The 25,862-nt window shown below is 37.7% G+C and overlaps 1 protein-coding gene across 4 annotated transcripts in view; it reads left to right on the forward strand.

Annotated features, from left to right (window-relative positions):
• The window catches only part of GALNT18 (polypeptide N-acetylgalactosaminyltransferase 18), a 212,047-nt gene that overhangs the window by 135,014 nt on the left and 51,171 nt on the right, over positions 1-25,862 (forward strand). For all 4 annotated transcript variants that reach the window (XM_072338534.1, XM_072338531.1, XM_072338532.1 and 1 more), the window contains one exon: positions 25,096-25,279. In XM_072338534.1, coding sequence (XP_072194635.1) covers positions 25,096-25,279 — 184 coding nt within the window. The remainder of the gene's footprint in view (positions 1-25,095; positions 25,280-25,862) is intronic.

Raw genomic sequence — 25,862 nt, forward strand, 5'->3', positions numbered from 1 at the left:
AAAATTATTTGACTGAAAAAAGAGGTTTCTAGAGTTTGAGTTTCTTTTTCTAGAATTGATGGACATTTATTCCAACAGTCGCTTTGCAGAGCCATGTCAGAAACATCAGTCATTTTAGTGGCCTTACAAATACATTTCTTGCTCTGTGCTCTTTAAGCTTCTAAAAATTATTTTCCATAGTATTTATTACCTGAAATAGATTTAAAAAAAACCAAACAAACAGGGACCACTTAATCTTTCAGGAAGACTTGTTCAGCATGTCTTGTATTAATATCAGTATTCATACTGTATGATATGGTATTTGTATGATTGGCTGAGCTTTTTATCCAGGACTATCTTTCTTCTCCTCCAGTGCCTCAATCCCTTATATTCCTGACCCTAAAAAGAAAGGCAGTAATTGAGAGGAAGATAGCTGTTGGTTTGGCTGCCTTGTCCTGATGATGTATGTCATTCTTTAAAAAAAAGAAAAAATCACACTGTGCAGAATGGTACTTAGTTGCCTAGAAAAATTCTTCAGGATTTGCTACTGATCCTTGTTGTGGTTTAACCTGGCAGCTGGATCAACATCACATGGTCCTTCTCTCAGTACTCCCTTCCCAGTGGGGTGAGGATGAGAACTGGGGAAAAAGAAATGACAAATAGAGTAGAACTCATGGGCTGAGACAAAACTATTTCCTAAGAATGTATGCTTACTATGCATGTCTATAACAAGTGGCGCAGAAGCAATTGCTCACCATCCTGACCATAGCTAGCCCCTCGAGCAGCAGAAGAGAACTCCCACCTTTTTTCAAAACTCCTTCTGCTTGTTGTTGTATGGTATAGAATGTCTCTTCGGACAGTCTAGGTCAGACGTCCTGATTCCCTTCCATCTCCTTGGGCCCTTTTCTGAAAATGGCCTCAGCTCTGTACAACACTGTTTATCAGTAGTTATAAACATCATTGCGTTGTCGACGCTGTTTTCTCCTAGAACCAAAACATAGCATCATACCAGAATCTCTGAAGAAAACAATTCCATCCCAGCTGAAATTAAGACACTCTTCCAAACCTTCCTCTGCTATATCTTCCCCACAGTGGTAAACCAGATTCCTACAGTCCACTTTATCCTAGAATGTATGCTGAAAGCTTGGTAATAGGCATCCATTTTTGAGAGAGATGTTTTGTAGGAGGAGTGTTTATAAATATGATTTATGGTCTTTTCTGTTATTAATTTAAATCTTGAAGTATGTATTTTACTATTCATTTTACAATATCTTTTTTTCTTTCTGTTTCTTTCCCTCCTTTTTAGCATCTCTGAAACAAATCCTTTGTTTAGTGTCATTCTAGGTATTTGTTTATATATATATTTATTTATATATATTCAGCTTGTGGTTGTTAGTGCTTGAAAGATATGTCTGTTACTCAGTTTCCCTGTGAAGCAATCTGAGCAGGCAAAAGCTTCCTTTGTGCCCCCATCTGGCTCCAGAATCCTCAGACATCTGTGGGAATCCTCATTATAAGCACTATGTTTGCTCTAATGCTTCTGCCAAGGATGGCAACTTTTATACCTTAATGTAAGATTTTTTTTTTCAGCGAGGCCATGGTCATGGATCTCACAGGCAAGAAACATCACAGTATGGGAAGCAATTAGAAAGAAGAAAGTGAGAACAGAGATCAGGCAGAGTGCAAATGAATATATGTTTTATTTTTAGCCTCTTGCATTATGTGGTTGGATTCACGTAGCAGAAGGGATTAAAACAAAAGCAAATACTGTGGTTGGCACTAGGAGAGAGCACTATAATTTCTTGCTTTTGAGAGGGCATTATTTACTGGTGAAGCAGCTTAAATTCTTTTTTTCCAGTCCAAATCTTAAATTTAATAACAAGCACCTGAGTTATTCCTTGATTTCAATAAGTCTGAGTGTTTCAGAAAAAAGTGATGAACTGATGGCTTTCTGAAATCCTGGAAGGCTGATTTCAGAAGCCTTATATCCAAGCATGTGGCCAAAGTCTATACATTTATCTCAAACAGTGTAAGCCATAGTACTTTGGGCACTTCAGGGTACGTCAGGTAAACTATCTATGACTTCTTCTAAAACTTAGTGCAGTTTCTCAAGTTCCCAATTATGTTTCAGGAGACCTCAGTTAATCTTTGTGAAGCGTCCTATTTTCTACATGAATGTTTCAAGTTAGCAAATGGTGGAAAATGCCAGTGTGTGCCCTTTAAAGGCAGAAAATAGATTGGACAGGTCCAAAAATTTGATCTTTTATTTTAATAAAACAGATTGCATGGCTTAGCATAATATGTATTTCATCAGGATCTTTTACTGTGGGAACATGATAAACACAACATTCAGATGGCTCATGTGCTGAGTACATTATCGCTAAAATTCAATTTAATAGAAAAGTAAAGAAAAAAATACATTTCTGTGACTGCTTGTGCCTGCTGTGTAATGAAAACTAAAGATTTCCTTAAAAACAGAAACAAGCAAACAAAACAGAAAAATACCAAATGCAAGTTCTGTTCTTTTAGGTTTCATTTGGTTCTCATGTTGTGAAATTGATTAACTGCACTGATTTCAGCTGTTTTACTGTAGTTTAAGTGCTATCTGTCAGATCAGAATCTTTCCCATTCTCCTCAGGAGTGCTGTTTTCCTTTCAGAGGTGGTGAATGTATTCATTTGTTTATAACACTTGACAGTGCAATTATTTGTTCCTTTTTGCCATTGGAAGAGGCAGACATTTCCAGCTGGCTCTTTGCAATTGAGGGAAAGGGATTTGCCCTGTAAGGGCTTTAAAACACCTTTAAGTGCCCCTTTCCAAACCTGCCAGTGGTTAATTAGAAACTTAGAAAAAGCCTTTTCTGAGCTGCAGATGACTGAAATAGCATTTTATTCACCCTCTGACTCGTCCTGTCCTGGCCTGTGAGGACAAGGTGCTGACCTTCTGTGCCAGTGGAGTTCTGTCTTGACTTTTGAGTCTTTTTTTGCTGGCACTGAGCCCTTCTGCATTATTAAGCACCTCTTGAAGATATTTTAAGCTGATTCGAAATCTATCTGAAAGTTTCATAGTGAGTTATGATGTCTTCAGCTTTGCGGGGAAGCAGTATGCATTTATATGTCCAGAGCATGTGTGACAAATTCGATATTATAGCAATAATCATTCTCTCCAACATTTTTTTCTGTATTAACTTTAATAATAAATGTTGTAGTAGAATCTTGGATTTCATAAGGTTTCTTCCTTTTTCTCTGAATCATTTCTAACAAATGGGATATTCAGACATGTTTAGTTTAATCGTAATCGTTCTTTGTCCCGAGATTCCCTTGAATGCAGGTGTTGAATTGTGTTAATATTGCTGAGTGTCAGAAGATTTTTTTATTTACAGCGTTGAAGTTAATTAGTGGAGAGAGCATCGTTGTCCTCAAAACACTGAACAAAAAGAACCTTTTCAAAAAGCATCCAGGATCAAGATTTTCATTAGAAACATATTTCTTCTTTGTTAACATTAAAGAGATATTTGGGATTATGAGGGTGCCTGGTTTATTTTCTTTACAAAAGCAGCGATGAATAAATCTCAGAAGTACTGTTGAAATGTTTGCTAGGTTTTCTACTACAGCATTCTGTGAAGACAGCTTACTTGCAGGTCTATCAACTAGGTAGAAGTGTTCATTTTAAAAACACGTTAATAGTAGTCTCCTGGTCTTTCAGTCCAGTTTTTCTGTCTGGCTTCTTGTTCTTCTTTTATCTCAATGCTAACAAAATTCAAGGGCTAATAAATGATTTAAAAACAAAGAAAAAGCCAAACTATTCAGACATGCGTTCACTTTGATGCTGTGGATTATGCGTTGTGTAGGCTTTGATGTATTTGTAATGATTCATTTGCCTTTTGAGTTAGAGGTCTTAATTCTGAAATCTTTGTTGTAAGCAAGCTTTCAGCCATGTTTTCATGAAGGATGGCTGTTTAATGCTAATAAGCAATCAAGTGCTAGGAGGACCAGGAAGTTGACCCCCTTTTAAGATTTAAGAATAGATTTTGCTGTATGTGTTTTAATAGTAGTAACCAAGTCTTGGAAAAAAAATAAAATCAATTTCTCAAGTTCCAGTGTATCTTCCCTTCTTACTTACTCCATGTCTTCTCCACCCCAATATTTTTCTCCTCTTCCTCACAAAGTACATTTGACTTCTCTGCTTTTCTTATAATTCAGCTCCCCTTTGCTGTTAGCCCTGGGAATTAAACTTCTAATTCATCTGAGCATCCACCCCTTCTTTGACTCTTCTAGCAGAATTCTGCTTCTTTCTCCATGACATGCTTTACCATATTCCCATTTTCCTGTTTTTTTTTATTTTATTTTTTTTTTGTTCTCCAACTCAGTATCAGTGGGGTTTTTCCATTTTATGCGTCTTTCATTTAAAAATGATTGTCGTTTAGGTCAGTGTTTCTAAACCTCTTATCTCTGAACTCTGCTGCATTGGACTCAAATGTTGACTTGCAATCAGTCACACTAGGGAAAGGTGATGGCATCCTTTGCCGGAGGTAAAACCAGTTTCTGGCACTGAAATTATAGTTACATGAAAGCTATTTGATAACCAGAATGCAATTTTCTTTGTTTCGTAATGGCAACTGTTGTGTTCTCTGTTCTTATTGCTAATGTGGAGGGTCCTTAAACTTTGTTTTCTGGAAGATCAGAAAAGGTCCATTGCTCTGAGGGCGAGGTGGACCTGCATGACTACTGCAGCTATGTATTTCTCTTTTGGTGCATCCCAGAGAATTCTCATTTATGTTGGAAGAGGCATTTCAAAACAACAGCAATTCTAATAATTTGCAATACAGTATAGTTCTGTCTGATTATATGATTGGAAAAGCAAACTCTAAATGTGTTTGCAAACTAATAGTGTAACCTCTGTCCACATCAGAAGTCAGCAGTGGGCAGCAAAGTTTTTATTGCAGTCTCCTGTCATCAGAGGTTTTGATTCAAATAATACAATGAGCTGAATTTTCCCAAGGCAGCAATTGTTGGAAGTTAATATGTGGTCATCTTATCATTTATTCTATCCCCAAGGCAATTTAACTCATTCAATCCTAATACACTTGCAGTCTTGCAGTATAATAAATACCTTTTTCTGTAGGTCATTCAGTATAGCAAGTCCAAGAGCACAGAGCATCCACTTCTAAAACTAGCATTTTTCCGTCCTTTCAGTTTAATGTAGGCAGCAGAATAGAGGAAAAAGTTATATTATGCAACTTCAAACATTGTTATGGATAATCTATATTTTTTTCCTAATAAGACGAGCCCGTTGCCATGAAAGGTAGTTTTAACATTGGAATAACAACGTATCTGATTTCAGTGTGGGAGGAAGTAATTTATGTGTCATCTCAGCAGTATCTGTATACTCTGTTTAATCCTAATGGCATGTAGTTAAGTGCAGTATCTGAACTAATATATGAATAGTGGCATATTGACTTAGGAAAAAAAAAAAAAATTGCGGGTGAATTGAGCTGCAAAGTTTACAACTTCCTTATATCTTCATCTTTTATTGTATTTTATTTTTCATTGCAAATGAAACAAAGCTCTGCTGGTCTTTCTTTAACTGTGATTTTGTTTTAGCTTGAATTTCCATTTACCAATTCATATTACGTATCTTTTCCACATATGCTGTGTGCTTATATAGGTCAGGGAAAACAATGCACAGGGTCTGGTGAATAAAAAAACAGTCACTGGGTCTGTTCTGCCATCCTAGCAAGACACAGTCCTTAGTGTGAGCACAGTCACACGTGCTGTCAGTTTCTATGTAATGATAAATAGGTACATATTGACACCCTGATTGACACCCTGAAATCTTTTGGAAGAATGAACTGAGCCAATCTAAAAGAAATATCACCTATGCCAGTTGTGATTCAGAAACCATACATGTGCACAGCATTAGAGACTAAAGTCAAATTTAACAAGAACAGGTTAGTTTTAAGCTCTGCTGATAGCACTGAGGAAATCAACCCATGTGCATAGCAGGTGATGTTCTGTGCAGCGATGGCATTCTGACGGTGAGAATGTTAGAGTGTAAATGCTGCCTTGTTCCTCTTCTCAGTACAGTGACTGTGATTTTATCACTAAAATGAATTATTAGAGATCTCAGAAATTGTGTGATTGAAAATGGCTTTGTTTTTCTCCCATCTTTTCCTTTCTCGAGAATTCCTTCATCTTTATGAGATTTTGTAGCCTTTATGAATGCCTTGACAGTTTCAATAGTTAATATTCTCAAACAGGTCTCACTGAATTTAAATAGCAGGCATGTGGATAGATCCAGTGTAGCGACAAATAGTCCTGTAGAACATGAGGGGGGAGTGCCAATATCTGTTAATGTCAGAATGATGACTCTGGCTTGATCACAGATTATTTCCTTTTGACATTTTTTTCTTTCTTATAAGGTGTCTAGAGGTCTCCCTATGTGTAGTAGAATTTGTATTTTGCCCTGCTGTTTCCATTTGTCAGAAAATCTTGATGGAATTGCAAACTGCCATCGGTTCTTTCCAGATAACTTACTGTCAGCCACTCCATCGTTCTTTTGCTGCTAAGTGACACAGTCCTTTGGCCCAGTGCCTCTCTAATCATTGTCTGATGTTCTAAGGCAGTCTGTTCAAGCTGAACAAATAGTAACAGATTTACATATAGTAGAAATAATTTGAAAAATAATTAAAAAAAAGGAGCTTCAAAAGGCTTTAATGTTTTATGAAGCTGTAAAAATACCAGATACCTAATCAAATAATGGTAATGTTTTATGATGCTCAAAGGTAGTCCTGTGGCTAACTACGTGTCTTTTTACATGTTATGGAATAATTATTCCTCCTGATCAATTGTCTCTCATTTCAGTACTCAATGTGTCTCATGCACAAAATGGAAAGATAAAGAGGTCTTTTTAAATGGAAAATAAGTTGACAGCTCATTTACCAGCAAATAAACAAGCTGATAATTCCTTTGCCAGCACATGAACATGAAAAAGTTTCCTACTTTTTATTACCATCAGCAAGCATAATGTTTTCATGGATGGGGGGGGAGGGAGAGTTGTAGGTTTATTAAATAATATTTCTGTCAGTCCTGAAAAATTTACTTACATCCTCATGCCAAATATATGCCCATGTCTCCCTTCCTTTGAAATTAATTATTGCATGAGAAAGCTTAAAGTGTTGCCCTATAGCTTGTGTCTTATGTAAGTTGTCCAAGCTTCCTTTTTAGTTATATTTGCGCTCTTGAAAATTTTTTGTGCCTTTGACAGTCAGTTTTGGAAATGGAAGTGAAACTATGGTGTAGCTATGTATGTGTTCTCTCATAGTCTTCAAGTAAACTGTCTCTATTTATTCATTTTCTACACATAAATATAGAAAGGCTTAAGGAATCGTGTTGAAAAATTTCTATGAGTTCTTTCATAGAATCATTTGAGTTGGTAGGGTTCCTTCAAGATCATCTAGTGCAACTCCCCTACAATGAACAGGGGCATCTACTGCTAGGTCTGGTTGCTCAGAGTCCCTGTTCATCCTCATCTTAATATCTCAGTCTCTCACAAACAGAATATTTTGTACTGAGAGTAGCCCTCATGTATATACAAAACATATTGAAGAAAGAACATTAATACATTTCTGAGTATTGTATACAAGGACAGAAGTGAAAGAAGAGAATCATAGAATCACCTAGGTTGGAAGAGATCTCCAAGATCATCCAGTCCTAGCATCCATCAATCATCAATATTTCCCATTAAACCATGTCCCGCAGTATAGTATCTAAAGATGTGCCATGTCTATTTCTAGAGTGCTTTGTGCCCAATATAGATCCTTGCTGAGACCATCAAATTGTCTTCTCAATGAACACTATCTTCCAGATGAGGGAAGCAGGAGAACTGCTGGACACTGGAAGTTTCCATTCAACTACAAACAAATCTTTGGAAGCTCAACTTAATAGCATAAATTCAATATTAGACAAGGAATTTGAGGAAAGCTTTTTCACTAGAGGGGTTAAAAAAAAAAAGAAAAGAAAAAAGAAAAGAAAAGCAAAGTTGAGGAATTTATAATTGTCATTTGCCAGCTTCTTAAGGGATTGAGAGACATGAAGGAAGAAGATGGTAGGCTGAAGTGATGGAACATGTTGTCATATCAGAGGGGAATGTTTTAACCCTAGTATAGCCAAGAAAAATAATGGACTACATAAAAGAAATTTTATAACTGGGGAGAAAAAAAAAATAAAATCTTTTCTGCAGTTCCAAAGACAATTTAAAGGCAAGAAAAAACACTGAAAATATTTTCTTTCTGGTGATTTTGTTTTATTTAGAACTGCACAGTGCTAGTGCATCTGTACTCATTTGAAATGAGCAGTGGCTGGATTTTGAAATTTTAGTCTAGTCTGTGCGTTTCCTTCAGCAGTTATGTCTTCCAGAAGAGAAGAACAGCAGAAGAGAATGAAGTTCCAGGAAACTCAATACTTGGTAAAGAGTATTATCAGAGGTAGATTTAAATGACATTCCAGTAGAATGATCACATAGGTTACAGAATAGATGTTTGTCAGCTGGAATAAGAGAATTTGTTTTTTAGTTTTATTCCATGAGATGTTTTACAGTAGTGTAGCAGTCTATAATGTCTGATACTCTGTTGATTCTAGAATGTGGCAGCACAACTGACTGCGCTTAATTGATCATTCTTCTCTTGAATTTGCATGAAATGTGAATAAGTAACTCTATTGCTGTATACTCCAGTAGGAGCTCTGGAAAGAGTTGGATGGCAGGAAAGACTGGAGGTTTATATCCTTGAAAATACGTTGTGTAGAGTGTGAATTGCTTCATGTTTCTCTCATAAATGTTTGTTTGACAGCCTGGAATACTCTACAAAGCTGCAGGCATTGTGTAGGAATGTGTAGTTCAGCAGAAGACAGATCATTAAATCCAGTTTAAGGCAGTCAGAATTATCATTTTACTGTGCAGTGTAGAATTGGATTTTCTGTTGGTTTTGCAAATGCACATTCATAGTTCCTGAGGTGAGAATGGTATAATAATTGTAGTGTTCATGTTTCCATCACAAACAACTCTTTTTAGGTTGACTTTCTCAAAACGATGCTGAAATTAAAGTAGGCATGATAGCAAATCTAAAGAACATGAAAGCTCCCAGTTTAAGCAGTTGAAAATAATTCTTAAAAATGGATGAGTGGAAAAAAGAGGAAATTCCTTTACTTAAAAAGCTGTTTTCTGTGGGATTTTTCTTTTTTCCTCTCTCTGCAATATATATTTTTATCAGCACAATCAAACTGAGTTTAATCAACTGTGGATTGCTTCATAATAGCTCAATCAACTTTGGATAGGGAAGAAGGAAAGTAGAGGAACTATTCAGTTAACTGCATAAGACGATGTATTATGTTCTGTAGTTCATTTGACTTCCTCAACCAGATTATCAAAATACACAAAGTTGCATGAAAAACACTGTTATGTGATTTATATCTCACACATGGAATCTTATGTACCCTGATGTGTGACAAAACACATTCAGCAAATAGAATTTAGTTTTTATGGTACTGCACGACATTGTATGTTTATGGTTATTTTCTTGAAAGAAACAAAGCCCTCTGAACGCGCTATCCCCTGCTATGCTGCTAGTCTAGTTGACCTTTTCTCTTTCTATTCAAGCAGTAAATGAAAATGATTCATTGAATCCAAAACAATGATCACTTACTTTGCACTAGATATTGCCTGACTTCATAGGTCTTTATGCTGGAAGTGGATTTTTGTGTCAACTAAGTTTCAATCCACGCTTAAAAAAAAACCTGTTCTCAGCAGTTTGCTTTAGTTGTCAGTGATCTTTTCCTGCTAGTTTAATTTCTCCTACCTACCCACCTCCACTTAAAATAGGCAGATTTCTGGTTCTTGCAATTCTTAAAGGTTTGTATCAATGTGGAATCTGTGCTTCTGTCAGTTTTGTATGTGCCCATTAACATAGAAATTCCTGTAATTTGTACAGTTGTCTGTGGTGGGAGAAAAATGCTTCCTCAGAATCATGTGATTATGTGATTGATTACCTGTATAACTAATCAGTTATCTGCTCAGTGTTCCTGACTAAAAAGTTCCATAAAAATATCAGTGGGTATAAAATAAATATTTTCCTATACTTATTCCTATATTTTTAGAAATGATGGGGCATCATCTTGAGTCTTGGATACTTTGCTTAAAGATATTGCTGAAACTGAAGGATAAGCTCTGCCTGTCCCTACTCTGTTTAACAACAAGATAGCTTCAGTCTGCTATCATCCTAAAAGGGGTTTGATTAGCGACAGCTGAGAATTATGCAAATTATATAGACTGAAAAGCCTGTTTTGGGTTGAGCATTAAACAGGTTTCAGACACTACTTTTTCATTTCTAAAAACAGATATTTGACATTAATACTGGGAGGTCATGCATAGCAAGCTAATATTTTCTGTTTCTTTAGTAGTGAGAGGCATCACCTATGCTTTGCGTAGTTTTCTATTTCTAGGTTACTCACATTGTATTTGGGAGCACTTTGGTAGAATTCTGTTTCCAACTGTTCATTTGCCCCCAAGAGATTAAAATAAAAAAATTACATTGGTTCAGTGTTGAGCTGCCCAGTGATAGCAATGCATGCGAAGGAGCATGCAGAACATAGCAGGAGGGCAAGAAGTGCTGGGAGTGGATCTAGCTGCTTGGAATGAGTGAGCCTTCCCATGGTGGGTAGGAATTGTAGCATACAAACATCTGGGGTGGCATGCTGGGCATTCCTACCTTTCTCTGTGGAAAATAAATGCCTCTCCAGTTCAAGCCAACTCATGGTTTCGCTGTGAAAGACTTCTGGAATTTCACTCCATGCTCAGATCTGCCCCTACAGTAGTCAGGTTTCAGGCTCCTCAACAAGCTTGCTTGACATTTCTTTCCATAAAATCATTTGCTATTGTGCTGTTCGTGGCACAGATGCAAAAAGTGGGAACAAGTCAGCTCAAGATCATCTCCATTAAAAATTAGTCCCCTTTTGATTTCGTAATCAAGACCCTTCCAGCAGTCCTCTTTCATTCATTAGGTACTGCACACTAATCATAAACTCTAATTGTTCATTGCCAGTTGTTTATAACAGAATATATGTGTGATACAGTTTTGTGATTTGTATTATGTCATGAGAGATCTCTTGGAAATGAGGCACTCTTTGGGTAAGGTACCATTTAGCAGAGTTGGACTCAGTGTGAGCAGTAATGGATCCCATCCTCCTTAATGTCATTGCAGTCAGTGAGAATATTGATATTATTTATTACTGCAAGTTAGGAATAGGAACATCAATGTCTTGGCTTCCACAAACCTGCTAGTTTATGACAGACTTTATATACTCTTAGAAAATGGAATGAAAATCCAAGGGACTGTTAGTGCTCTGAAAACTGCATAGAATATGTACTAGGTGAGCCACACATTCTTGTAACCCTCTTCTTTTTGACATATTTGAGAAAAATATATCCAAATTATTTTTTATCTGAAGGGAAAATCAATGCAAATAGCTGTAGACTTTTCTTTGTGATATGGTGGATCAGTTTCATTTCTATTCAGCCGATTTTAGCGGAGTTTTATTTCTATGGGCTATATTGTATTTTTCCCTGAATCAGGTGGTGCAATATGATATATTTGTGTTTTTTTTCTTGTTCAAATCATAGAATAGAGTTTTCCTTCTTTTATTGAAATAGGTATCTTTGTGTCTTAACGTGATGCCTGTATTTTTCCTGCACTTTAGTATTTGAAATGTTTTTTTTTCTAACTAGCTATTTCCTTCTTTTGGTTGGTGGTTATGTTCACGTGATTTGGCAGTGAGTAAATTTGGACAGTTCTTCTGTGTTCTGTATAAAAGCTATTTTTTAAATGTTACTGATGAATGTGTAGTGTTTGGAGCCTGCTATTCATCTTGCCAAATCATTAAAGCTGTCATACCCCTACATACTGCTGGTGTAGCTATTCAGTATTGCTCAGGGGACTGCATTTTCCAGTAAATTTCTGTTCAAAGAAAGATCTTGCAGCTCGGTGATGGGAGATAATGCTGGCTGTCATCCTATTGCCCCATTGAAGGTTGATCTTGAAATACTAAATGCAAAGTTACAGCAATGAATTTTCCTTCTGAAATGTGTTATAATTTATTAATGCTAAAAAGTCAAGAGTTCCTCTTGGTCTTTAGGCATCTGAGGAAGAAATGTTATTTTCAGTGAAGGGTTGTGGGGAGAGTTTCATCTTTTATTACAGTTCCATTGTTTTATGGCTTACAGTTCTTGTATGTAGTTAGTCTGAGGCAAGTTATTTTTAAGTTTTCAAACACAGTTATCCAAATATAATTTCCATATAGATTACTGTGATTTTTAACTTTGCCAGACAACATACTAATGTGAACTGTTAATTTGTTTGTCTTTACTGTGTGTTTCATTTCAACCATCTCTAAAGAAGATGTGACAATATTTACTGAGTAAACCTAAGCAAAGACAGGACAAGAATATATCAGGATAAATTTCAATATAGTTCTCTGTGCTTTGGGACAAGAAGGACCAGATGAGATCCTGAAGTCTGTTCAGTGCTGTTCTCTTTGATTCTATATTTGCCTAACTATTTTGGACTTTAAATGGAAGAACTCTAAGGCAGAGATTATAAACTGATTAGTCAAACATGTGGATTTTCATGGCAGGGACTTCATATTCAAACAAGCCTTTAATAGTTTCTGACCCTCGTAACAAGATTTAAGGAGCTCTTATTCCTTTTGAAGGGAAGGTGGGGAAGTTGCAGGCAATAGTATGAAACTCTGTGTGCTTGCGGCAGGTTTATTTTTATTCTAATATAAATAACTTCTGACCTCAGCATTTGGAGACTTAAACAAGTATGGAAAAATTAGATTCCCTGAAAGCCCTTAAACAGTGCTGTGTATGTTACTGTGCCAGTAGGCATAAATAGAGATATTTTTAGTGTCTTTAATGTTTTAATGTACAAAATGTTTGGTAAATGTTGACTGTGTCCACACTAGCAAATTTTTCTGAGACTTGGTTTTAAATGGAGATGGCCCTGTATGCTCTTAAGTATCTGCAGTGCATTTCAGTTTTATGTGGAGAACATACGTAAAAGCATTCACAGCTCATTCTTTGAGGAAAAGGCCACCGTGTTCCTTCTCATTTATGCCTATTCAGCTACTGTCAACAATCAAATAATTGCAAGCTTAGTTTCATTTAGCCAACTATTGCTGTTGTAAGGAACAACTTCAACTTGATGGTTGTTTGTGAACTGATGTACATAGCTTACAAGTGGAAGGATTTTGTAGTTTTACTTAATCACTTATGCAGAGTTGCCTAAATATTAGCGTAGTGTAGATTCTGTCCCATTACTTTGCTATCTTTGAAACTGTTCATCCTGCTGAATACCGTCAAGTTTAATCTCTGCAGAACTATGAAAACATGAAAATTTCTTTTCAGTCACCTAAATGTGGGCTTAAAAACTAAACTTCTGGTATCTAGTTCTAAAACCTTGACTCTTCACATTCAGAAATGTGTATTTAGGTTTTTAGCCAAGTTTTATTTGGTCTTGTATCATTAAAATCTTAGTTTTGGTGACATTTTGACTGGATGTGGCTAGCTCACAAAAGTGTTCAAGGGCTAAAACATATGTATCCTAATTTCTGTATTGCTCTCAGACCATCTGCTCAATTTTGTAACTTTTTCTGTGGATGCTTGCTGATTTTATCAGAATATGTATATATGCATTAAAAAATAAATAAATAAAATTAATTAGTTCTCTCCAAAGCAGATGTGAACTTTGTCACAGTGTCCCAGAATAACTGAGGTGGGAAAGAACTGCTGGGTCCTATCTTTTTACTCAGTGTGGGGTCAGCGGGAGGAAATTGCCCAGGACAGTGTCCTGTTAGGCTTGAAAAATATCCAACATTAGTGATATCTCTGTAGAACAAGTAAAAAGATTTGAAGTGACTAGAAATTTAAGCCAGAAATACAAATTTAAATCACAAAAAAAAATTGACTATGATTTTGTGTGTGACATAACTTCTTTAAATTTGAGCTCAGATCAGCCTTGCTGATTGTCCTTCATAGAATTGTGGAGTGGTTTGGATTGGAAGAACCTTAAACACCATCTAGTTCCAACCTCTCTACTAGCAGAGACTCTCTTCCTCTAGACTGGGTTGCACAAAGTCCCATCTAACCTTGCCTTGTGCTCTTCCAGGGATGAAGCATCTACAGCTTCTCTGGACAATGTGTTCCAGTGCTTCACCACCATCTCAGTGATAAATTTCTTCCTTATATCTAATCTAAATTTGCCCTCTTTTTGTGTAAAACCATTATCAGTTGTCCTGTCAACTTCCTTAGTTCCAGCACTGCCTAGTTCTCACCAAGGTGGCTCCTACCATCTTAATTCACTGCACCTCTATTTCTGATGGCCATATGCTGAGGAGTTTTAAAAGCAACTTCACGTCAAGCACTTAAAATGATAGTGCTTCAGAGTTATTGAAAATACAGATTCAATGAAAATTATTAATAGTATTTTTGGAATGATGTATGTGCATGAAAAATGGTGCTGTATCTGTCAAGGAAATAGAGCTGAAATAACTGTATGAATCAACTTGGAGGTCTTTATGGCATACCTTAGGATTTGGATGAGTCATCAGCCCAATGAGTGTGCACAGCTAGATAGGACTGTTGTCAGTCGCTTCATGGCTGGAAAGCTGGGGTGTGGGATAGCTACAAGTGGCATCTAAGGGAACTGCCACTGATCCAAAGCTCTACAGCACATTTCTTCAGCTCACACTGTGCACAACAGCCTGTACTGCTCACTCTGTAAGCTTCTTTGAACAATTTGAAGTGAATCAAAGGTCTCAGCCTTTCTCTGTAAGGTGTGCAGTGTGAGTCCAGGACAGCAAAGTGTTTGTTCGACTTTCCATGCTGAAGACCACAGTTGACAGACAGGTCCTGTCCTCTGACAATACCAAGTTCTGCCAGAGTGCTAGCACATGCCAGGCTGAGTATGATCTTCCCAGAGAAATACAATCAAAACCTGGGGAGTGAACTTCCCAGTGAAAAAATGCTATTAAAATTACATGAGAGTGTTGCAGTTCTCTCCTTATAGTAGAAATTCTTTGCCATTGCCATCTTAGGTCTGAAATATACGTCGTCAGGATTTGCAGATACTTGATAATGCTATTTTAAGATTTCAGGCTGAGGTACTTTAAGGGTTATAGGTGATATAGTACTAAAATACAAACTGGTTTTGAAGAGAAAAAAAGTAATGAGAAAGTTTTTAAGAGGTATGCCCTGGTACTGCACCCATGGTTTTTTTTTGGTCTATCTTGTCTTCTAGTGTGGCACAGTGGCTATAATTGTAATCTTCAGTGTTGGTGACAGTGTTAGAATTTGGAAAAAGTGTATGAGGTTGGTTGGCTCTTATATGCATTTATTAGTCAGTCTTGCAAAACATCAGACAAGACTTCTGTTATATTGCAGGCTTTTAGGCTGCTTTTCCTTAGTAAAAGGAAAAGTTACTTAGATCCTCCCAAGATCTAAGTAACTTCTGTGCCTGGCTTGTGCCTTTGGTTTTAGTCCCTTATATGTAAGGATTATCCTTAATGTCTTGCACAGAGTGCTGTGACTCTGGCAGTTCTGCTTCTTATGATCTACCAATTCATTGTGCTACGACCTCCAGAGCTCTGGGTGGCTGATCCAGAAGTGCCCTGTGCTTCCCTGTGAGTTGCCACCCAGTGCTGAGCAGCTCTGCTTGCACTGACAAGAATAGAAAGGGAACTGGTAGCACGGGTGGCTTGCTTTGGCCTGGAGCAGGTAATGGTGTGCTCCAGTAGTTCTAGTCACCTGCACTGTAAAGGACAAACTTGTCACCTCGATCTCCTGCTGCTCGCTTGGGTGTGACTTCAACAGAGGGTGCTCAGCATTGGGAAAAGATGCTTTTGCTTTTGACTTGAGTAGGTGTTTTATAGGAATAAGAATTATTTGGATTTTGTCCTTTGTTGGAAGTTTCACAAAACTGTAACTCCCAAGCTGGTCAAATCATGCAACTTAAAGCTTGTGACTTTTCCCCAAGGGTTCTGCTGTGCACAGTGAAGGCTCTTTTCTACTTGCTGTGTAGGAGATGGGATAGGTCCTGCTGCTGCTGCTTGTTGCAGGTTAGCAGACTGTGATGGTTGCATGATGAAATCTGTGGTCATTTGCAGAATTTTGCATGACTATATGGTATAATAGAGGGCATGAGAAAGCTGGCTTCTATACTAAGCTAGTTATTGTATATGCACTTTCTGTCATGTGTGATGTTGTATACAGGGCCTGAGCATGCAACAGTTTTTTCCTGAAAAGCTTTCAGTGATTTCCATGTCTGCAATATTTCAATCTGTAAGACTGTTCATTACAACTGGTATTATCTTCTTTGTATTAGCTATTAGAGAAATGAAACAAATGAAACAAAAAATGTAATTTGCTTTTTCCCCATTTCTCCTTGGTGCATTGGGTGCTGTATTGCCATTGTAATTGTGAACTACAAGGTTGTGCAAATTGCAGTCTGTCTTTGTGAAAGAAAATAGCAGATCACACACAATGCAATCACAGACAGGCAAGATACTGATTTTGCTGGTATTGGAATATGTAGGGAGCATTTTGCATCTGAAGTGTAAGCAGTGTCCAATAGGGTAAAAATCATTTATCCAAAAACAAAAGATGCAGTAACTCTACATTTGGAACAGGTTAAAAATAAAATAAAATAAAAATAAAATAAAAAAGAAAAGAAAGAAAGAAAAAAGTACCATAGAAAGATTTATTGTTTCTCAACTGTATTTTGACTCTCAGAGTGAGATCTCAAAGGAGGAATAGCTTTATTGCTGTCCTGACCCACAAGGTTGTTCTTGTAGTATCATCAACTTTGCTGTTTTGCTCCCAAGGACATCTTTCAGTGTAGAGTACATACAGAAACAATGACAACAAAGAAAAACAAAAATGCAAAACTCACTATTTTTTAATCCTACCTGGCCTTCTTTTAAATGCTTCTTTAAAAGTGAATGCTATTTAAAATTGCTTAATTGGACCAGCTTTGAATGAGGGGATGGATTGCATGGGTCCTTTCTATTTTGTGATTACTTTTTGTTTAATCTTATGTGGCTGATTTCCTCTGAAACACAAAGTAGTTATACGTGGACTATTGTGTTTTAATTAGCAGTTTTCCTTATGTATTTGTTATCATACCATATAAATCACCACACAGTTTTACTCAGTCATGATGATTTATCAAACATGGAGTACAGCAGGCAGCTGGATGAGTTTTGTGGTTGTAGAGAATCTCTATGTTCTTCAAATGTTCTTTTTTTAAATGTATAGAGTCTACTCTGGCTTTTTTCTGGCATTTAGTTTCTTTTTCTGAGGAGTGACTTTTCTGCACCATACAAGTCCAAGAAATAAAATCGAATTAAATACTGTACATTTCTCGGGCATTTCTCTTTAATGTTTAAAGGTCATTTTACAAGTGATTCAGGGAACACCAAGAAATGAAATTATGAGTTTTCAGCATTTTGACAGTGGTGATTTCAGTGTTGTGTTTTACGCGCTATGTCACTTCTAACGCATGCTTTTTCTGCATGTATGCTTCTCACTTTATGGTCCCTTTCTAAAACTTGTATTCAAACAGACACCAGAAGTTTGTCTGGAATCACATATAGTGTGAATGTCTCAATTTCAGTGATTGTGTTTTTTCCTGACCAGGTTTAACCATTCTCTGATCGTGTTATTGCAGCCTTAATATATCCAGTAGCAGTCCCTAAATAGGAAGTAGGTGTACGCTATGAACTGAGTGCGATAATGTTTGTGCAAAGATTAATTCAAACTTACAGTAATCAGCAAATTGAGTGGAACAATTAAGATTAGGTAATTATATGTCTGTGCTTAATGATATTTTGAGGGTTCTAACACCTTTCTGCTGAAAGAGTTTGAGGTGTTGCAGTGAGGAGGTATGTAGTAGACTTTGTAATCATGCTTTGTTTGTGTGGCAGTTGTGCTGTCTGTAGTGCTTGGTACCTTCTTGTCTCCTTTTAGCATTTAGTGTAGTTGCTGGTTTAAGTGCACGCAAATGACTTTTATTGTCTGTAGTAAACTTCCTATTTTGGGATTTTGTAATCTAAGAACTCTGTGTTTTTGTTAAAAATCCTGCCTTCATGTATGCAGCTGTGTTGAGGAGCTGGAATGAATGTTTACCTTTCAGCAGATTTATTTTCCTTCCCTCTCTTTTCTATCAAAGCTTGCCTTTAGTAAGATCTCCTCCATACTCAGCTGTCAGCATGTGAGAGCCATGTTTAATTCCTTTGTTGTAACATGTTTCTGTTAACATTAAAAGGGTTTTGGATATCAGCTGACTCTTAATCCTGATCCAGTGATGTGAATGAGCTCTTTCATCTGCACAGTTCTCTGGACTCCATATGGGCCATGCCCGAAATGGTGGAATCGTGGCCCAAAAGAGCACAGACAGTGCTAATGTGCTGCCCTGGGATTTGGGAGATCCAGGCTCAAATTCCATCTGGAGGGTGGTATCCCACATTCCTAGCTGAAGGTTGCAACTGTGGATCATACAGAGTGTAGCAGACAGATGTGTCTGCTAGGTCACTCAAGGAACAGCTTCTGGCACAAGTCTCTTCTACAAAGCTTCTGTTGTGGTATAAGGCATTTGTTAGTTTCCTGGTTGCTCTTTTGAAATGGAATTGGTCCCTGGTATGTGGCTCTCATGCTGTCAGATTCTCAGGACATTATAAAGCAGTAAGAGGGGATTTAGTGAAGCATCTGCCTAAGCTCTTTCCATGTACATGGAAGGCATGGTGTCTGTGAGAGGACCTGAGAAAAACAGGTCAGAGCAGCCTTCATCAAACCTTTTGAAAGCAATGTGCATTTCACACAGATCTGTGCTGGATTCTCCTAGGCAAAGGGAAGTTTGTGTGCATGTATGCGGGGGTGGGGAAACATGCATATTTTTAATGCATTTTTTGTGGGAGAATGGTGCTGTTAATGTGCTAGACTGAGTAAATCTTTGAGTTACGGTCCAGAGTCTGAGCTGGAATAAATTCAAGCAGCCCTTGTTTTTCTTAGTGGAGTGGTAGAGATTTCATAGCAACTAGGGCTCTGGATTGCTGAATAGAAAGGTTATACCTGTAGAAGTTTGTTAGGCAGTCTGGCTTCACATGCAGGTAACATGGACTTCTGAGATTATACATCACAAAACAAGTTAGGTGCAGTAATGGAGGAAAAGAACTGTACTGCTTTTTTGTTTGTTTGTATCTGAGGTCTGACCTAATCAATTCCTTGCATCATGTTAATTTCCCTTGGGTGGTTTATCTTTTATCAGATAACATGAGATTATTAAATACGTGTGCACAGCAGGCCCTTTTTATCTCTTTGTGCATTCTTGCCCTCTGTTGCAAACATTCTACAGACACAGGTGCATTACAAATGACATACCTCTATCTGGTTATAAATATTTTCCATTTGGAATTATCTGCTTCTGCTACAGAGATGAGAGGTGATCACTTGAGCATGAAAGATAAGGGACCAGAGAAAAGGAAAAAAAAATACTAAAAAACATACAAAAAAACAAAGCACTGAGCTGCATGCACAATAAAGGGGTATGATACATTGTACAATCCCATTAGATAAAATGCACCAACCAATTTTTCTTGCATGCCTAGCTGCTGTCATGAATTCAGGTTATATGCCTATAGAGTAACTAAGAGGGAAAAGAGGTTTTTCTGCTGCATACCTGGTATAATTGGCTTGCCTTATTTGCCAGAGGGGAAGTTATCCATGTTAGTACATTCCATTTTTTAAAGGTTTTGAAATCATCAGGGGAAGAGTGGAAAACCAGCTCTTCCTGCTACTAACGTTTTGGGCCACAACTGATCAGATAAAGAAGATGGAAAATCCTAGTTTAAAATCAGGTCCTTTGTGGGATTGGTGTCTTTTTGCTGATTTATCTGCTCACTTGTGACTGCAGAAGTTGAGCAGGTGCCTGGTAGAAGGAGCCATGTTTGTGTCAAGAGCTAAGGTTAAAGAGTCTGAGCTGGGATAAATTCATGCAGCCCTCGTTTATCTTAGTGGAACGGTGGAGGTTTCACAGCAACTAAGGCTCTGGGTTGCTGAATACAGAGATTGTACCTGTGGAAGTTTGTCCATGAAAATTCCTGGATGTTTGACAGAAAAATAAATTTTAACCTCATGTTAAAATCTTGAGGCTTGCCGAGATGGCAGCATTCTGCCACACCAGAAGCACAGCCTTTAGAAAATACACTGCTGAGTAGTTATGTGGGAGAGATTTTAGTTAGTTGTTTTTATTAGCTCTCTTGGCAAACTTACAGTTAAAGAGCAACTCTTTTTAAAAGTCCCTGAAATTTATCTGTCTCAGGAAAGCATGTATCAGATTTTACAAATGTAATTGTTCTGAGAGCTGTGAGGACTCATTTAAGCACTCCGAATGGGAGCAATTTAAAGCAGGAAAACCTTTGAAAGAGAGGCTTAACTGACTTCTATGAATGTGAGGCAGTAATTTAAAACTTAGTCTGGGGCAGATCCACAGCTGTTGTAGGACCATGTTGTTCCATGGGGGTAGTGCAGCTTGCTTCACTTGAGCATCTAGCTCAAGATGCTCTGATGACTTCCTGCTAAAGTGGAGGCGCACAGGCCATAGGTCACTCGCGTGCAACTGGACGAAGAGCACATTCTGTAGATGACTTTTCTTCTGAGAAACTCCCTGGGGCAGATTTCAGAAAACTTGTCCATATTATGGACCCCAGCATCTAAGGAGGAGGCAGGATTGTGATCCATGTCACCCCTCTGAGCCCAGACTGGCCATTCATACAAGTCACATCAACTGCAGTACTGGCAGGAGAACAGTTGCACTGCTAAGGCTTATTATGTGGGTTTCTTAAAACAAGCAACCAGCCTCTGACAGGTATTAGAACTTAGTTACATTAGCATGATACATTATTATATCATGTAATCATGGCTGCTGCATTTGTGTGGAGAGCTCTGATGTGCTACAGACATCTGTACCTTATGGAGGCAGATCACAGGGTGTAAGACTTACAAGTGCTAGATCTGCACAGTGTTCCTATGCCATCTATGGCTGTTCTTTCTCTTCAGTTGTAGATACCCAGTCAGCTTCATCAAATTGAGTCTTTGTTTGAAAAATTCTGTGCTGAAAGGGAAATACATCTATCTTTATAAGCCTGTTTGCTTTTGTAATTAGAAACTGAATCAACAGTGTATTGAAGATGACACATTTGTTCATTCTCTTTCTTCTCCCTATGGTGGCATAAAGCAGTGAAGCACAATAATTAATGAAAAAGTCTGTTTATTATTCATGGAGTGTATCTGAGGGGGAAAGAAACAGAACATAGGTTAAAAATATATCACTGAAGACTATCAGTGCCATCACAAACTATACAATCAGTTCTAGAGGGAGTGTTCCATCATTCATTCCAGTTGGGCACAATGCTCTGAAACTGTCAAAGACAATTGAACTCAGATTTCTCAGGAAAATGTGGACTGGAAGGGGGAGGAGGGAAAAGCACCTGTCTAACCTGATCTAAGAATCCTGCTAGAGAATCTTTCATGTTCTGTGGGTAATGCTGACTTTGTAGGCTTCATTTGCGTATCTGATTTGCCCTGTGGTCTAGTCGAAATGACACGTTTTTGTAAGTTTTAGGCTGTTTTGAATGACAAAGGCCCAAAAATGCCCAATGGCAAAACACTGCTTTCTCTCTTGTGGACATGCTACAGAGTCACTGTTTGTGGACTAGTACTGAATATTAGCTGAGATCTAGCACTCTCCTCATCCTCAGCCTCCTGGGGCTGATGAAGTCCAGAGAAGGATTTCCCCGCTGGTAAGCCTGAGACGGTCTCCAGTTATTCTCTTAATTTGCAAAAAGCTGTAGTGCATATTTAAATAGTGTACTGCCTAGTAAATGTCACAGCTATAACGTGCAGCTGAAGTCATGCTGGTTGGCAAGCCAAGATCCGAGTTCTGTTTCATTTCCATTTATTTCCATGCTACACCTAGCTATGGAAAACATTTTGTGTTTAGTCAAGCTTATAAAGCCAGTCCACATTAGGAAATGTATACGATGGGAGTAAGAATAGCCCACTTGCTGAGAACAGAGGTGATCCACAGAACAGAGATTCTTTCAAATGCACCGATTTTCAGGTCTCTGATTAGAGCCTGGTTGCCTTTCATATATTTGACAGTCAGCAGTGCTGTTGCATTGTTGTGGCAAATACAGCTTCCTGATATTGTAAAACTATGAGCAGCCACTTGCGCTGAGAATAAAGCTTTGATCTTCATGTTTTGATATTCACCCTTCACCATGTTACATTTTGGGAATACAGCACTGTTGCTTACTATTTTTAGATAGGCACGCTTTCAATAACATAAATGTATTCTTTCAAAGTTAAACTGCATTTAGCTAGTGGTTGTTTTGATAGATTTTCGCTTGCTACAAATATCTGTGTGTTGGGGATAAGCAATAAGAAAACAACACTTTGCAAGAACAGTGGAAACACGTGAATGTGACTTTTTGGCTTGAAAAAGGAAAATGTATTGATCAATACCTAGCAAATCTAGTGTGAAATAGAAAAGTGCTCTGTACTGTGTACTTCTTATCAATGCAGATTTGAGTCTTGTTTATGCAGGATGATGCAGTTATAGATAAAACAATAATACGAGCAAAGAGAAGTGATCAATGTGAGATATTCTTGGACTGTATTGAATCCGTCCCTAAAACATAGCTGTAGTTTAAGTACTGTCAGGGACTTGTATGGCAGATTGTTCCATTTTGATTTTTTTTGTTTGCTTGTTCATTTTTAATGAAAAACAGTACACATCAGCACTTTTCTGTGGTATTCTCTTACTTGCTGGCAGAATGTTCCTTTATGTGAAGGTACATGGCATGCGCAGCCTTGCAATGGCAGTGCAACTAGTTGCAAATCATCATGCAGTGTTGTTGTCTCCTTTCAAGGAGGGATGAATTTAAGAAATCCTTTTGCCTGATCATCCTCCCCTCCAAACCCTAAAAGTAGTCCCATTGAGGTGCATGGGTTTTAACGGGCTTGACTTTAGAGGATCCCCTGTGAAAATTATCTGTTCCTCTTGGTCAGACTGAGAGAGAAGACATCTATCTCCTTCCAAATGACAAATGTTTAACATGACTTTAAAAAAAAAAACAAAACAAAAAACAAAAAACTTGCTTTTTTTTCTTCTTCTTCTTTTTTTTTTTTCTTCTTCTTTTTCTATTGCATTAACTATTCTTGTGCATACTGTCCAGATCTGCTGGAAGTGACTGGTTGGCAGTGTAGTTATGCTGGTAAGATGTTGGTGGACTCAGGGCAGAAGTCTTCCCCTGGCTTGCAGCCAATAGCAGGTTTTGCAGATAATGCCAGTTAACCAATAACTCTGCTATTGTTTTGTGTTCTTGAAACAAACAACAACAAACCCTGTAAGCAAAACTGTTGTTTTTTAGTATCCTCAAACTAATTGGTCTCCTCTTGTTCTCCAGCCTTTTAGTCTGGCTAACAGGAGAATTCTGTAATGAAAAGTTTCTTTATTTTATGCTAGCCGGAACACTGCAAGCTACAGTCAAGGGATAGCTTGGCCTTGAAAGCCTGAGTCAAGAGGGTTTTCTCCCTAGGACAATTAAACCAAGATTGAAGAGGTTGCTTGGGGAGGTGTACAGACTACGGACTGAAAGAGAGAACTTAGGAACTAGCATGACATATGCAGGACTGGCAGGAGCAGAGCTGTCTGGGAAGCAAATGCTTCTGAGAAGAAATGTGTTTCTTAAGGTCAGTTGGGAAGTAGTGTGCACTGTCACTTTGTGAACCGTGAGGACTAGGACTGCACATGTGCATACCCTGCTTGTATAATCAGCTCATTTTTCAACACACCTGCACTGAAAATCCTCAAGCGTGCACTGACTTGTCCAATCCAGCATGTGGGAAGCTGGGGCCCTCCCCTCCAAGGCAGCATCCAAGCGTTGTCCCTCTGTGCTGGGCTATCCAAGGCCATCCGTGTGCTGTGCAAGCACACTGCAAAGGCCAAGGGAGCTTAAAATGTAAATAGACTGAAAAGAAGAAACCAATGCAGTGATCATGTTTCTTAGATGGGGAATTGATTTATGAAGAAGTGGTTTGCTCAAGATTTCAAAGACAAGACTAGACAGCATTAGCTTTTAATGTGGATCTGATGATTTCCAGTTTATTATCATAACCACAGGAGCGTTATTCAGCATTTATGGATTATGGAGAAATTGGGATGAAAGGGCATTTAACAGTGCTGAGGGAATTCTTGGTGATACCATAACATAAATAGAACATAGCAATGCTAATAAGTAGGAGTAGACAGTGCTTTCAGTTACTAATATTGAACAGCATGCTCGAGCCCTACCTTTTGTATTTCCTCATACAGTGATCTTTATGCCACAGATGCAATAAGTGCTGATTAAAAAAAAAAAAACAAACGGTTATCGTATTTTAATTAGGATTACTTTTCCTCTTCTGTATTTGCTGGTCTGCATCCTGCAGAAAAAAAAGAGCAGACGTTGTGGAAGCTCTTAGTAGAGGAAGAAAGTTGTTGAAGTTCCAAAATAGCAGTGGAAAATAATTCATTATATTCTTTTTCTTCTTGAAGTATTGGTAAGTTTGGCATATTTTTCTGGGAATGTATGTTACCATAGCAGCAAATAAGGTAACTTATATGCACTTACGTAGCTATGGTCCACTGTGACTGAATGCTTTATATTGTGGCATGTTAATGTTCAACACTTACAGGATTCTGGCAATCATTTAGGCTGAATTATTACACTTGGATTTTTTTTTTTATTTTAATTTTTTTTAATCTCTTGATAATTTGTGGTTCTTCTGTTGGTGGCTTTTTTGTTGTTCTTCTGTCTCTTTTTAAGATTTGACTACTTAAGAGCTTGTAGTAGTTAAATCAAAATACGGTATTCCCAGTGTGAAGAATCTTGTTTTGCTGGAGGAAGAGATTTCTACATCTTGGCAAACTGATGCTTCTTGTTAACATCTAATTCTTTCCTTTGTGCAGAAGAACTCAAGGAGAAACTAAAGAAGTATGTTGATGAAGTAAATGCCCGGAAGCCTGGTTTCATCAAGGTTGTCCGACACAGCAAACAAGAGGGGCTGATTAGATCTCGAGTTAGTGGATGGAGAGTAGCAACAGCGCCAGTAGTTGCTCTCTTTGATGCCCATGTGGAATTCAATGTGGGATGGTATGTGTCTGCTTGTACCTTCTTCAAAGAAGGCACGCTTTCTAATCTCTATTTATACATTAATAAATGCTATTTCTCTTGCATATAGAGGGCAAGTTAGCATTCTGATACTTTTAATAAGAAGTTTCAGAGATGGGCATATTCATGAAGAATGCATTTGTGCTATGTAATGTAATCTACATCTGTTTTGTGTGTGTGTGATATCTAGAGGTGTAATTAAAATTTAACTCTATAGGAAAACTGCATGCTAAGTGAGCTCCTGTTTCCTGTATCTAAAATATCTGAATCTATTATGTATTACTGCTTTTTTTTTTTCTTTCAAACAAGTGGTAAATAGTAATTTTGGCATGAAGAAGCAGAGAAAGGTGGGCCAGTTACAGATAGGGAGGAACTGTCTGCAGTTAGAAGCAGCACACTTATGATTCATGTTTTGCATCTTTGTGTTTCTTGAGTTCTCTTCAAATCTCAGGGCAATATTTTAAATTGTTCTCAGGAAACAGAACTTGTTTAACATTTGTGTAGCTTCCAGATATCCAAATAGTGGCCTGTAAAACTACTGAGATAAAAATTCTATTTTCTATGC

The sequence above is a fragment of the Excalfactoria chinensis genome, chromosome 5 (genome assembly GCF_039878825.1).
Source record: "Excalfactoria chinensis isolate bCotChi1 chromosome 5, bCotChi1.hap2, whole genome shotgun sequence".
Taxonomy (NCBI): domain Eukaryota; kingdom Metazoa; phylum Chordata; class Aves; order Galliformes; family Phasianidae; genus Excalfactoria; species Excalfactoria chinensis.